This window comes from Vicugna pacos, chromosome 7 (genome assembly GCF_048564905.1).
Source record: "Vicugna pacos chromosome 7, VicPac4, whole genome shotgun sequence".
Taxonomy (NCBI): domain Eukaryota; kingdom Metazoa; phylum Chordata; class Mammalia; order Artiodactyla; family Camelidae; genus Vicugna; species Vicugna pacos.
In genome coordinates, this window is record NC_132993.1 from 43,721,873 (window position 1) to 43,734,037 (window position 12,165).

Below are 12,165 nucleotides of genomic sequence, written 5' to 3' on the forward strand. Positions count from 1 at the left end.
ATGTAAAGTAATAAACATTGTGGGATTTTTTTATTTTTACTCTTTTCTGATTTAAACCTGTGATATTTTAGAGTACTTTTATGAGGTATGTATTTCATATGCTTTTCAATTATTTTAAATTAATTAAGTGAAGCATTTCAGATGACTTTAATCTAAAACTTAATTTTTTCCTAGAATGTTACTTTTAAGGGATTTGTTTACGGCTGAATAAACTCCTCTGCTATTTGCTACTGTACTTTCTGTCTAATGAATCTTATCAGTTACTGTCATGCAAAATCCTATCATGTGTGAAGTATGTCATTGGTTCTTTGTTGAAGCTATTTGCTGGAAATCAGTTTCTCAAATTTGGACGTGAATGAGATTTTTGAGAACGGTAATATGATCTTAATTGAGAGTACAGATTATAATCAAAGCAGAATATTATAAAGTAATATGAATTTTCTGGTTTGTAATTTGAATCTGAACATTGAAACTCAGATGGCAGGCTGTTCTCTGAAAGCAGGTGTGAGTCAGGCTATGCCTTCTCACCGAATGTGTTCTGTTTTCTGTTTCTACCCTGTAGGGGGCTAGTTCCTTTACTCCTTCTAAATAATCAGTTGAAAAAAGAATCTTAGATTGGCATTGGGTAAGAGCTTTCACACCAAGGCTTACTCTGTTAACTATCCGTTTTGAAATCTTACACTGTAGGCCTTTGGCCTGTGCAAGGTAAAATACATTTGTTTTGTTAAGCATTTAGACTCTTAATTGTATTCATTGCCTTAAAAATTGAAAAGGGCAGTTTTATTAGGTACCTGTTAGGATATAATGGTTGCTAATCATAGCTCTCAGTATTTTCTTCTGATAAATATAATTCTACACAGACTATAGTCATCATCATTGCGTTCTGGGCATCAGACTGTTTCCATTGTTTAAAGAGTTTTGTCCATTAAGTTCACACTCTCGGTGAACTTTTCAGCTTAAAAGCTTGAGTCCACCGCCTCATAAGCCAGAGCTGTGCCCTCATTAGAATTAGGACTTCTCCCTCTTTTCCTTCTATCTTTTTCTTACTTTATTGTAAGTAATATGCCTGATCCATCACATTGTTAAAAAAGCACTTACAGATTTTAATCCTATAATCTCTCTGTTGATAGACTACACATCGGTACACACATGGGAATGTGGCTACATTTGTATGGAGGAATTGTATAATTTTCCTTTTGGATGGTCAATAGCATAGTTAGTAATCAATGCAAATGTTAAGTCTGTGCTGGTATTAACATCCCCTCCCCACATGTAACTCAATATGCATATGCACATTTATCTATGACTCAGATGTTGGAAATCATAGCCTATTGAATTACTTTGAGGATTGATTTTAAAAATTTATCTTATATGAAAAATTAAATTTGGGTCCTACAATGCTTTTTCAGAGGATTGCTTTTGGAAGATATTATTCTTGAAACTTGTAATTCATTTTACTTTGTTTGTATCTCACTAAACATAAATAAATTTGCGATAAAAATACATTAGTCAGTCTGGCAGACAAATGAGACCGGTTCCTCTGTTCACGATGCCTAGAGCAGTGGTGTGTCTGTCAGTGGAGGCAAAGGGAAGAAAAGGAGGCCCAGGTTTATCTCACACTGCAACGTAGACGCAAAAGTGACTCATCAATCACTCTGTTTTACAGCCAGATTAATATTTTGCCTTTATAACTTGAGGTACTTTTATTTCCTATTGATCTTCCCCTGTAAGGGTGAATCTAATACCACCTTTGAATTCCTTCTACTCTTCCTTTATCTAATGTAGTTCGTGATCAATATGAGGAACAATAAATGCCTATGGGGCTGAAAAGGAGCCCCTTTGTGAATTATTTTGGAAAGTCAATTCTGGGACGTATTTTTTAGTGTTGCCTTATTCTGTAATTTATCTGTCTAAATATCTATACTCATACATTGGGTTTTCCCATGAAGCGGCATACCTCTACATTCCAAATAATTTTTCATTGTATGAGTTTAACTAGGAATTAAGTAGTTTATTGTAGACAAAATCATTCTATCCTTGCTAGATGATAAGCTCCTTGAAGGCAAAGATCGTAACCTAAGGATCCTGGCTCTGATCTTGTAGTCTCTAGCACTGGTGTTTGCGTATAGAAAGGTGTTCCCCGGGCTGTGTGTGTGTGTGTGTGTGTATGTGTGTGAGAGAGAGAGAGAGAGAAAGGGGCCCAGGGAGCCGACTTCCTTATGCAGTTTTATTTGCCAGGTTCTTACCCTAAGTGACTGTTTCTGTGTTCTACACCGTGAAATAAACAGGCTTTGTCTTATACGTTAATTTAAATCTTTGCCTAACAGCATTTTTAAAGTGTCCAGAAACAAAAAAAAAGATTAAAGTGTTTCAATTTGCATCTCAAGCTCTTACAACTTTATAAAAAAAATAACATTTCTGAGAAGTTGCATACAAACGACATTGTACTTACACCAGTCTAAAGGTTAATATTGCATATTGTTTTCAATTAGGAATACAATAGATATGGCTGGTGGGTAGGAGAAATGAAGGGAGCCATTGGCTTGGTGCCGAAAGCCTACATAATGGAGATGTATGATATTTGAGAGTCCTGGGTAAGTACATTTTAATCCAATATTCTGTAATAGCTCATATGTTCTCTTGGTCTCTGCGTTGTGAGTCTTTGCCTTCTTAGAAGTCTTTGTAGTTTTCTGATAACACAAAGGTTATGCTCCCAAATCATCTTCTTTAAAGTAAAAAATGGTTTAGTTTTAAAAATAACTTCATAGAATTTACTTTGGAAATAAATAGATTTATTTAGAGAAAGTCCCTTTGATAATAACCAGCTGTTTTCCCAAACCTCCTCCTCTTTAGTAAAACCGCTTTTATGGCCTTTCTGAGGAGGTGAATTGACAAAATGTTGAGTAAACAATCATTGTTTTTCCTTGGCTAAAAATGTAATTTTTTCTAAGCAGGGAAAAATCAACATTTTGACTGAAGAAAAAAATTAAAATGCAGCTTTCCCTGTCTGCTTGCAGAAAAGGAAGTTTCCTCTGCTGGTCTGCAAATGCTTGGATTGAGAATCATCGTGAAAGCAGGAGTGACAGCTCATAACCTTTCTTTGTTGTGTTGAACATCATTTGCCTTTTGACTGTTTTATGCATTCATTATAATATTCCTCTGATGTGAAATTAAATGAAGGATATTAATGTAAATTAGATGCAAGCAATAAAGGTATACCTGTTGCTGTTTTGCAAAGAAATCATCATAGTTTTTATCTACTGATTTGATTTGTATGAAGAATTCAGCACTATTTTATATGTATTATACAGTCGTTGCTCCTTCTGGTATGAGTTGTAATTTCTCCTAATACAAGATGTCAGTTATTTTTTAGACAATAATATGTAATTTCATAAAAATTTCAAGTGAATGTATCATGCAGGTTTTTGGTAGATGCTGTCTAAAGAATGTAGCTTTGTTAAAACTTTGCAGATGTGTTATCTTAATATTAATTTTCCCACAATAGTAACACATTTTCATGACAGAATTTTTACTGATTGGTGAATGCACTTTATGTTAAATGTGGTCACAAGAAAGAAGGATGACAGAATTGCAAGTGGGAGTATGCCATCGCCTTCTGCTATACAGGTGCACACCAGAACCACAGTTTGTGCAAAGCCCTTTGCCATGTAACAAATACCCTGCTTACATAAAGGGCTTGCCACTGTTTTCTACCATAGTTTTCTTTAAATTTAATAAAATAAATAAATTATGAGGGGCCTCATTCTGCCACTAATACAATGGCATAAAGAATCTCAATGGATTCTCAAAGTCAGAGGGCGTAACCGAGCAGTCTCCCACCCTGCCTGATCATTAGTGTGCTATTAAAGTCCCACTGTAAAACAGTGCAACTCTAGCTTTGAGCCTCCTCTACACTTTTCACAGCAATGAAAAGAGAAGGAAGGCTCAGAGAGGAGAATGTAGAAATCACAGGGAAAACATGTACCGAAAGGTGAGTGGATGGGTAGCGTTAGCCTGACACTGGAGGCATGCACTGTACTGCCAGAGTGAAATGTGTGGAGTTATATTATTACTTTTTCATGTCTGTTTGAAGTCAAAGGTATTTTCAGTGCCTACCAGTATACGTACCAGTATAGCCTTAATATATATCAAAATATACTGCTGATTGGTTAATTGTTTGGAGTAGATATAATCTGATAATACTGAATCATTGATTTGAAGCTACTACATTTGTTGATCTTTTCAGATCCTTGCTTTAGAAGTAAAGATTCTAATCATGCAAATGAGCTGATAATATTTAAAAACCCCCGTTATTTAATAAAAAGTATCTCCAAGCAGTATTTCAGAGTTTATATTTTACTGTTATCCCCTCCATACTATGATCATCTGATTTCAAATGTAAAAAAAATACTAATTTTAGAGATTGTGGGTAAATTCTACTTTATATAAATTAGATGTTGTCAAGTTAAAGCTTTCAGAAATTAATTTGTGCACTTGTTAATCTTCTCCTAATATAGAGCTTTCGCAACAGATTGCAATCATCTTGGCAAAAATGAGACGACCGGAGATGAAGTTCATGGATTGATTTTCAAAGCTTGAGAGATTGAAAAGCAAAAGTTGTTGTGGGTTCCACTGAAAACGTAGGCTTCCTTGTTAACGTGCTTCTGGTCTAAGTGAAGATTTTAGTCCTGGGCCAGTAGATGGCAGCAGCTTTTCATTGCATGGGGTCCACTTGGAACCCCTCCCCCACTCAGGCAAACCCAGAACGCAAAGCATTTAGAAGATTTTTGCCTCCTTTTACAGTTAATCCAGGAGAGGGAGTCCTTTGCCAACTGATGCCAGGTAGTGTCTTTGAATGGTGACAATACAGGAAAAAAGTGTTAACTTCTGTCCAGATCTCCTCTGGCCTTTGTTCTTTTTTTAACTTGAATTATAGCTGGGAGATGAGAAAGGAAACAAACAATTTAAAATTAGCATGACAAGAATGACACTCGGTACTTGCAACTCTTGATTACTTTATGTTCATTTGGTGAAATCATTTGTACACTATAAGGGAGAAAGTTTTCTTTACACCCTTGACAATATATCACACGCTCTTCAAGATCATAATAATATCATTAATGTGAATTTAAACAACATGGCTTGTTAGAAAATATGCTAATTGCTATGTTCTCATTATGTTTGCTTAGCTTTTATTTGTTTTTCTATGAACAGTTAGAGAGCTAATTTTTTTCAAAGGTGATTGTAAGTCATATTTTACATAGCATTTTGCTTGATTATTTGCTCCGTACTGAATTTGTACTCTGTTGCCATTAGATCTTACAATAATGTTCCACTCTGCAAATTTTTAAGGTTCAAATAAAGTTTAATTGTTTGCAAACTGTTATGATGCTAATAATTCAACAGCCTGCTGTGTTACTAATGAAATTACTTTGTTATGATTAATTTGGAAAATAGTGTGTTGATTGTAGTAATTAAGCACAACAAGGTGAAGTAAATGATTCTAATGCCATCTGGCCTCCAAAGTGAATGAAGAAATGAAATAGGGCTGTCATCTGAATTTATTCAAAGAAGTAAGGATAATACAAATTACTTTCATTGCTGTAGGATTTACACTTCACCACAGCTCACTCCAGTCTATTTTTGCCACTTTATTGTGTATGACACTTTTCTTTTATGAAAAAGAATGTTGTCTAGCCTAGCAACAGTTTTGAATACTTTATATTATTTTAAGTAGATTATTTTTATCTTGTACTAATTTAATTACAGATAATTACATAAAGTATTATGGGATCATAGAAAACCACTTTTCAGCCATCTGCAGGTGAAATCTACATGTGGAGACTTTTTGCTATTAGTGTTGAATATAGCCTTTCACAAAGAGTAGAGATTCCATTCAGTTGTTCTTAAATGTTTCCAGTCAGGACTCTCTCATGGTTCTTATGATTCCTACTTTTCCTATAATTTCTCCAGTCTGACCTATTGCTGCTCATTTCACAGACTCTGGTACCCAGGGTCATGACTAACAACAGAACAGAGAGCAGGGTATATATCAGAGATCCAGATGTGCAGTTTGGCCACTATAAGGAAACGTACCCTGACATACATGTAGTTTAAAATCTTAAGCTTCCTCAGTGAGACTGAGTGAAGCATTGTGTGAATTCTGAACCAAGCACAGTGCTGGTACATTTCAGATTAATTGATTGTATTTCAGTTGTTGAATGGAATTATAGACACAAACTGGATGGAGGTCACTTTTGCTTCTCTTGAGTTCAACAGACTGAAAACTATTGAAAAGCAATCCATATGGTAAAGAAGGAGGTGGTGGACATTAAAGCATGATCATACTGTAGAAAACTTGGATTCACTCAGAGATTGAATGAATATAATTAATATATAACAGAAAAACATTTGTTAAAATGGCCGGTTTGTTAGTCAAATCCTGAGTATTTTGAAATTCAGAGAAACGAGGAAGCAGTATATTATTTAAATATCTTTCTACAGACTTCATCTACACTTAAGCAGTTAAGCAGTTGATCCTCTGGATTGGGAACAAGGAATTCTGGACATCCTTAGCTTCAGCCAACATTACCATCCACTGCCGTGTAGCTGAATTTTTCTAGACTATATGTTGGAAGCTCTAAGAGTGTAACATTTTGCTTGTGATGAGGTAAATCCTTACAAAATTATTTGTAACTTTGTAACATGGATTGACATTTCATTAATGCTATGTTCCAGGGACTTTTTCTTGTTTTCCCTGGTAGAATCTGCTCTATAACTATTTGATCAGAAATATGATTTATTGCCAATGTGGGGCTTCCCAGTATATGGTGTATATGCAGTAAATATTTATTAATTAACTGGTATGGCACCCCACAGTATCTGAGATTTAAGAAGAAAAGAGCTTGACTCCTCAGTACCCGGTAGAGAAAATGCCTATCAGTTAGTACAACGGCTTTCTGACTGACAATGTTTTCTTAGTCCAAAAAAATCAGTCCCCTTTACGGAGTCTTCAACAGTTTTATTGTCCTCATAATGCCATCCACAAGTGGGTTGGATTAGACTCCTGGTAACAGAATTGAGTGAGGTTGTGAAACAAGAAAGTTGAATGCGGCAGCTCGTCTTTGATGTTTCCTCCCTTGCTTTCCTGTGTTCAGTGTCGTCCCTTTTTCAAAAGTGGCACCAGTGACTCAGGCAGCTTGGGGCAAGTGACCTAGTTTCCAGTACACCCCAGTCACTGCCACCCAGCGATCCACCTGACCAGTCACAGAGAAGCCCTCTCATCTTGGACATGTTCTGTCGCCTTGGATGGATCAAAAAGGAATCTCTCAAACTGGGAAGTTTCACTGTGGTTGCCACATCCAACCATAATTCAATTTTTGTCTTTTTAAAAAAACTTTTATTTCCTGTTTCTTTAAAGTTCTTTGGTGATGTTAACTGGAGTGCTCTGAGTCACAAGATGAAAGGACCCATAAGTGCAGAAAATGGCTTTCGTCACACTAGTGCTCAGCTGAGTTCCGTGAGGTTGGGGAAGGGGCTGGAAGCTGAGCAGCTGAAAACCTTGTGAATATGTGCAAAGATGTGAAAACAGAAATTGCCCCAAAAGCCCATTGTGTAACTGCTTTCCTTAACTTTGGAACCTCGGAAAGTGTTCCCTTAGGTTTCTCTCTTCTCCGTTTTCACCATTTTCTTTTTTATTATCCATTACTCAGAGAGGTCATAGAGAACAGCACTTGTCTGTTTTCTGTTTATTGGCCTCAACTTTGTAATATAAAAATATCACTCCTGCTAGAGTAAAAGCAGGTGCCGTTTTGTGGCTTGAGCAGCGACTCAGCTCTTGTTTTAGGGAAGTGTCACACAGGTACTCTCAGAGGAGGCAATTAAGGACACCAACGTATGGCAATTAAAAGTGACTGCTGTAGAGGAGGAGGAAATTCCAACAAATCAGCAGATTCCCATACACTGTCTCCCCTGCCAGCTCCCGTGGGAGTCCACTTAGAAAAGCTTGTGTCCTTTCACTGTCATGTCAAAGTAATGATAACAATTTAAGATGGTAATAGCAAGAGCTAATATTAACTGAGTGTTTACTACTTGTCATGTTGTGTACTTTTCATGCAACCGTATAAATTCTGTTTAGTTTATTCCCATTTCCCTGATCAGGAAACTGAGGTTAGGTAATTTGTCCCAAGGTCCAGGAGTATAAACTACCCAGCCTCCCTCCCTTGAATGGAGCATCATTCTGCTTCCCAGTCCTATACCAAATTCAGAGCAAATACTTAACTCTCATCTTTGCATGTAGTAGGCACTCGATAAAAGCTTATTGACCATTGATGATGACACCATTCTTATACAACAGTCTAGAGCCTGTGAAAAGAATAATTCAAGAAGTGACAGTCAGCTGAATTTGCCTTCTGTAATCATAAAGCAGACCATGGTGACTCTGTCAAATCCAAAGCAGCTAATCCACAACGGAGAAAGAACTTTAATGCTGCGACATTATTAGCCAGGAACTTTCAGTTTGCTGAAAATAGGAAGTCAGTCTAGGCAGCAGAGTTGAGAGAGGACACCATGCCAAAGAGACCCTTTTTGAACAACCCTTTCTAGTCTTTCTGTCTCCTCAGACCTAAGGACATTGACCAGGCAAGGAAGCCTTGGGGAGGAATTTAAAGCTAGCTGCTTCTGCCTCAAATAGTTTTCAATTAGTTGTTTTTTGGGGGTGGTGTTTAAATGGATAGGTTTTTAAAAACCAGTTTAAAGGATTATTATTACATTGTTCTGCCCTTTACAATTAGCGAACAAACTTCATTGTAAAACTTGTGTCATTTTGTACCTGAGTGATGGCAATGTCTGACATAAGACTTTTTTCCATTTGTTGAGATATGAATTCGTTTAAGGAAAACTTCTATTGGAATATCTGGCACCTGAATATGAGGTCTTACTTCTTGGGCATCTACATGGTGCAGGGTTCCATAACATGAAAGTCTTGTGTTTTTCGATCAAAAAATTTTTAAGTCTTTTTGCACCTCAGTGGTTGGAGACTGGTGGGAAGATGAAGAAGAACTACCACTCACTAGAGGGCTCTGGATTTAGCCAGATGAGGGATGAAATTGAGCCCTTTCAAGGGAAAATGTTCAATATCGCTGATTGTCAGAGAAATGCAAATCAAAACTACAATGAGGTATTACCTCACAGCAGTCAGAATGGCCATCATCCAAAAGTCCACAAACAATAAATGCTGGAGAGGGTGTGGAGAAAAGAGAACCCTCCTATACTGCTGGTGGGAATGCAGTTTGCTGCAGCCATTATGGAAAACAGTATGGAGATTCCTCAAAAAACTAAAAATAGACAACATATGATCCAGTAATCCCACTCCTGGGCATACATCCGAGGGAATTCTAATTTGAAAAGATACGTTGCACCCCAAAGTTCATAGCAGCACTATATGCAATAGCCAAGACATGGAAACAACCTAAATGTCCATTGACAGATGACTGGATAAAGAAGTTGTGGTGTATTTATACAATGGAATACTACTCAGTGATTAAAAAAATATTAAAATAATGCCATTTGAAGCAACATGGATGGACCTGGAGATCATCATTCTAAATGAAGTAAGCCAGAAAGAGAAAGAAAAATACCATATGGTATCATTCATATGTGGAATCTAAAAAAAAATAAAATAAAAGGAAAAGAAAAGAAAAAAGAGGACATTAATGAACTCATCTACAAAACAGAAAAAGACTCGCAGACATAGTAAACAATCTTATGGTTACCTGGGGAGAGGGGGTGGGAAAGGATAAATTTGGGAGTTTGAGATTTGCAAATGTTAACCACTATATATAAAAATAGATAAAAAATTTCTTCTGTACAGCACAGGGAACTATATTCAAAATCTTATAATAATGAAATGAATATGAAAACAAACATATGTGTATATATATGTATGACTGGGGCATTATGCTGTACACCAGAAATTGGCACATTGTAACAGACTATACTTCAATAAAAAAAAAAAAAGATTGAGCCCTCTCATGGTCCAAAGTGCATCTTGAAGTATTAGCCATGTTATAGCCCAAAAGAAGAGGATATACTGAAGTTCAATGTCCAGGGAGTATTTCACTTTGTATAGTACTCTGGAAGATTTCCATGCCTGTTAACTCAGAATATCATGCTTCTAAAGGACAGGGAGTGAATGACTTCGCATTGTGCTGATCTCCAGCTGCCCACCAAGTAGATTTCACTGGTATCAAATAACCTGTCCCATCCAGATGGATACACGACTCATTCCTAATTCCTGCTTCAAGCACTTGTGGTCTGTGGAGTCCCCATCACTCCCTGCTTCCATTGCCTTCCACCACTTTCCTCCTCCAGCTTTAGCAAGGAGCTACGTCATAAGAGGCATGAGACATAATTCTGATCACTCTACATAGTCATTGATATCAGTTGTGGCCTCTGTTTTCTGTGAAACCAGCAAAAGCGAGATCTATCTGTGTGTTACGTGCATCCTGAATAGAAAAACTGAATGTAGCTATCTTGGGCTTTGCTTCAGTTGGTTGGCGTATGTGCTTTATTCTTTATTATCATCTCAGGGCTTGCTATTTCTCTTCTTACCTAATTAAATGAGTCCACTTTGAATAATTACATTTAAGTGCCAACAGTGTGCTAGGGGCATTTCAACCATAGAATTGGACACAGTCTTTCCCAAGCAGACCCATAGCCTAAGTGAAATAGACAGGACATGAACTCAGGGAAGGAACAGCCCCAGGTAGCCTTACCTTTTTATAATTCTTAGCAGGTTCAATCACTGGCAGAGTCCTAAGACATTAAAAAAAAAAAGTTCTCTGATTTTGTTATGTCTGAACCTAGGACCTACCTTGGAATCACAGTGGGGATCCTTTCTTATAAATGTATCTTTTAATGTGCAGAGGGGAAGGCAGGTGTGAGAGCTTCAGTGTTGGTTCAGGTGGAAATACTGATTCTTAAAAAATTTCTGAAATGCTTGTAGCTGCTGAATTGTAATAGGAACCAAAGAGCTGTGTGTGTGTGACTAATGTGAACATCTTTTAAAGAGTTGCTGCGAATTATAGTAAAACATAATTCTGAAAACTGGAGTGGCCCCTGTACCTTTAGGAGAAAGGACTCTTTTCCCTCAGCTGGGGACAGAGCTGTACCAGTGGTGCTCAGCTGAGAGTGGGTAGTAGGAAGACCACTGGAATTGGAGTCAATGAAAATTCTAGTTTCACTTCTCTAATGCATCGTGCCCTAGAATAAGTTTCCTCACCTGCAAAATACCAGCAGCCTTGTTTTCTCCACCTCACAGGGTGTAGGTATGCTCAGGTGGGTTTATATTTGGATGTGCCTTAAAAAACCAACAACAGTGTGAATATGGCTTTCCTGCACTGGAGGATTTGAAAGCTGAAATGAAATGGTGGGTCAAAATAAAAATTTCTCCTTCACACCAAAAGCAAGCAAGGGAAAATGTTTTCAGCACTCAACTGTAATACTGCTTGGAATAATGCTGGTGAGCTGTTGGTTTTGTTATTTTCTAACAAGAATTGATGCCAGTCATTTTAGAGGACTTTGGGACTAAATTTTTCTATGATCTTAAATACATTTTTGAATCAAGCCATTGGTTTCCAAGCTCTGGTCCCTTTCTGCTAATGAAGATTTCAGTAACAGAGATGTTACTTCTGTGTGTAAAATTTCAAAATCAACTTTTGATATTTGAAACCATCAATCTGAATAATAGGCTTTAGGCTAATGTCATTTGTAGTTGGTTGGACTTAGCAGAGAATTTTTTTTTTAACAGACCTTAAGGAAAATTTTTGTACAGGTTCCCTTTGACCAGTGCCTACTCCCTTTAGGAGTGGTTTCTTCGGGATGGGTATCGAGGACTGCTTGCGCGTGAATACACACTTTGTAGTTAAACGTTTTCTTCAAATGCATATCTAAGAATTTTATCTGATTAAATTAGCCTTGTAATTTAGCACTAATCTCCGTCTGTAGTTTGTGAAAATATGGGACTTAGAAATAAGGGCAAACCGGAACCTCATTACATGTAACCTTAATGCTTTAATGTTATAACTTTAGGCAAAGCTAATAAAAAATGCAAAGGACTCTTAAATAATTTAAACTATCTAAAAAAATTGAGCATATTCCTTCAAA

At 36.9% G+C, this 12,165-nt stretch overlaps 1 protein-coding gene across 3 annotated transcripts in view; it reads left to right on the forward strand.

Moving 5' to 3' along the window:
• SKAP2 (src kinase associated phosphoprotein 2) overlaps window positions 1-5,384 on the forward strand; it is a 150,510-nt gene extending 145,126 nt beyond the window's left edge. Inside the window, exons 12-13 of one of the 3 annotated variants that reach the window (XM_072964798.1) lie at window positions 2,493-2,594; window positions 2,952-5,384. In XM_072964798.1, coding sequence (XP_072820899.1) covers window positions 2,493-2,585 — 93 coding nt within the window. In that variant the 3' untranslated portion in view covers window positions 2,586-2,594; window positions 2,952-5,384. The remainder of the gene's footprint in view (window positions 1-2,492; window positions 2,595-2,951) is intronic. The other 2 variants (XM_072964797.1, XM_072964799.1) reach the window with 2 other exon arrangements.
• The last annotated feature ends 6,781 nt before the right edge of the window (window positions 5,385-12,165 follow it).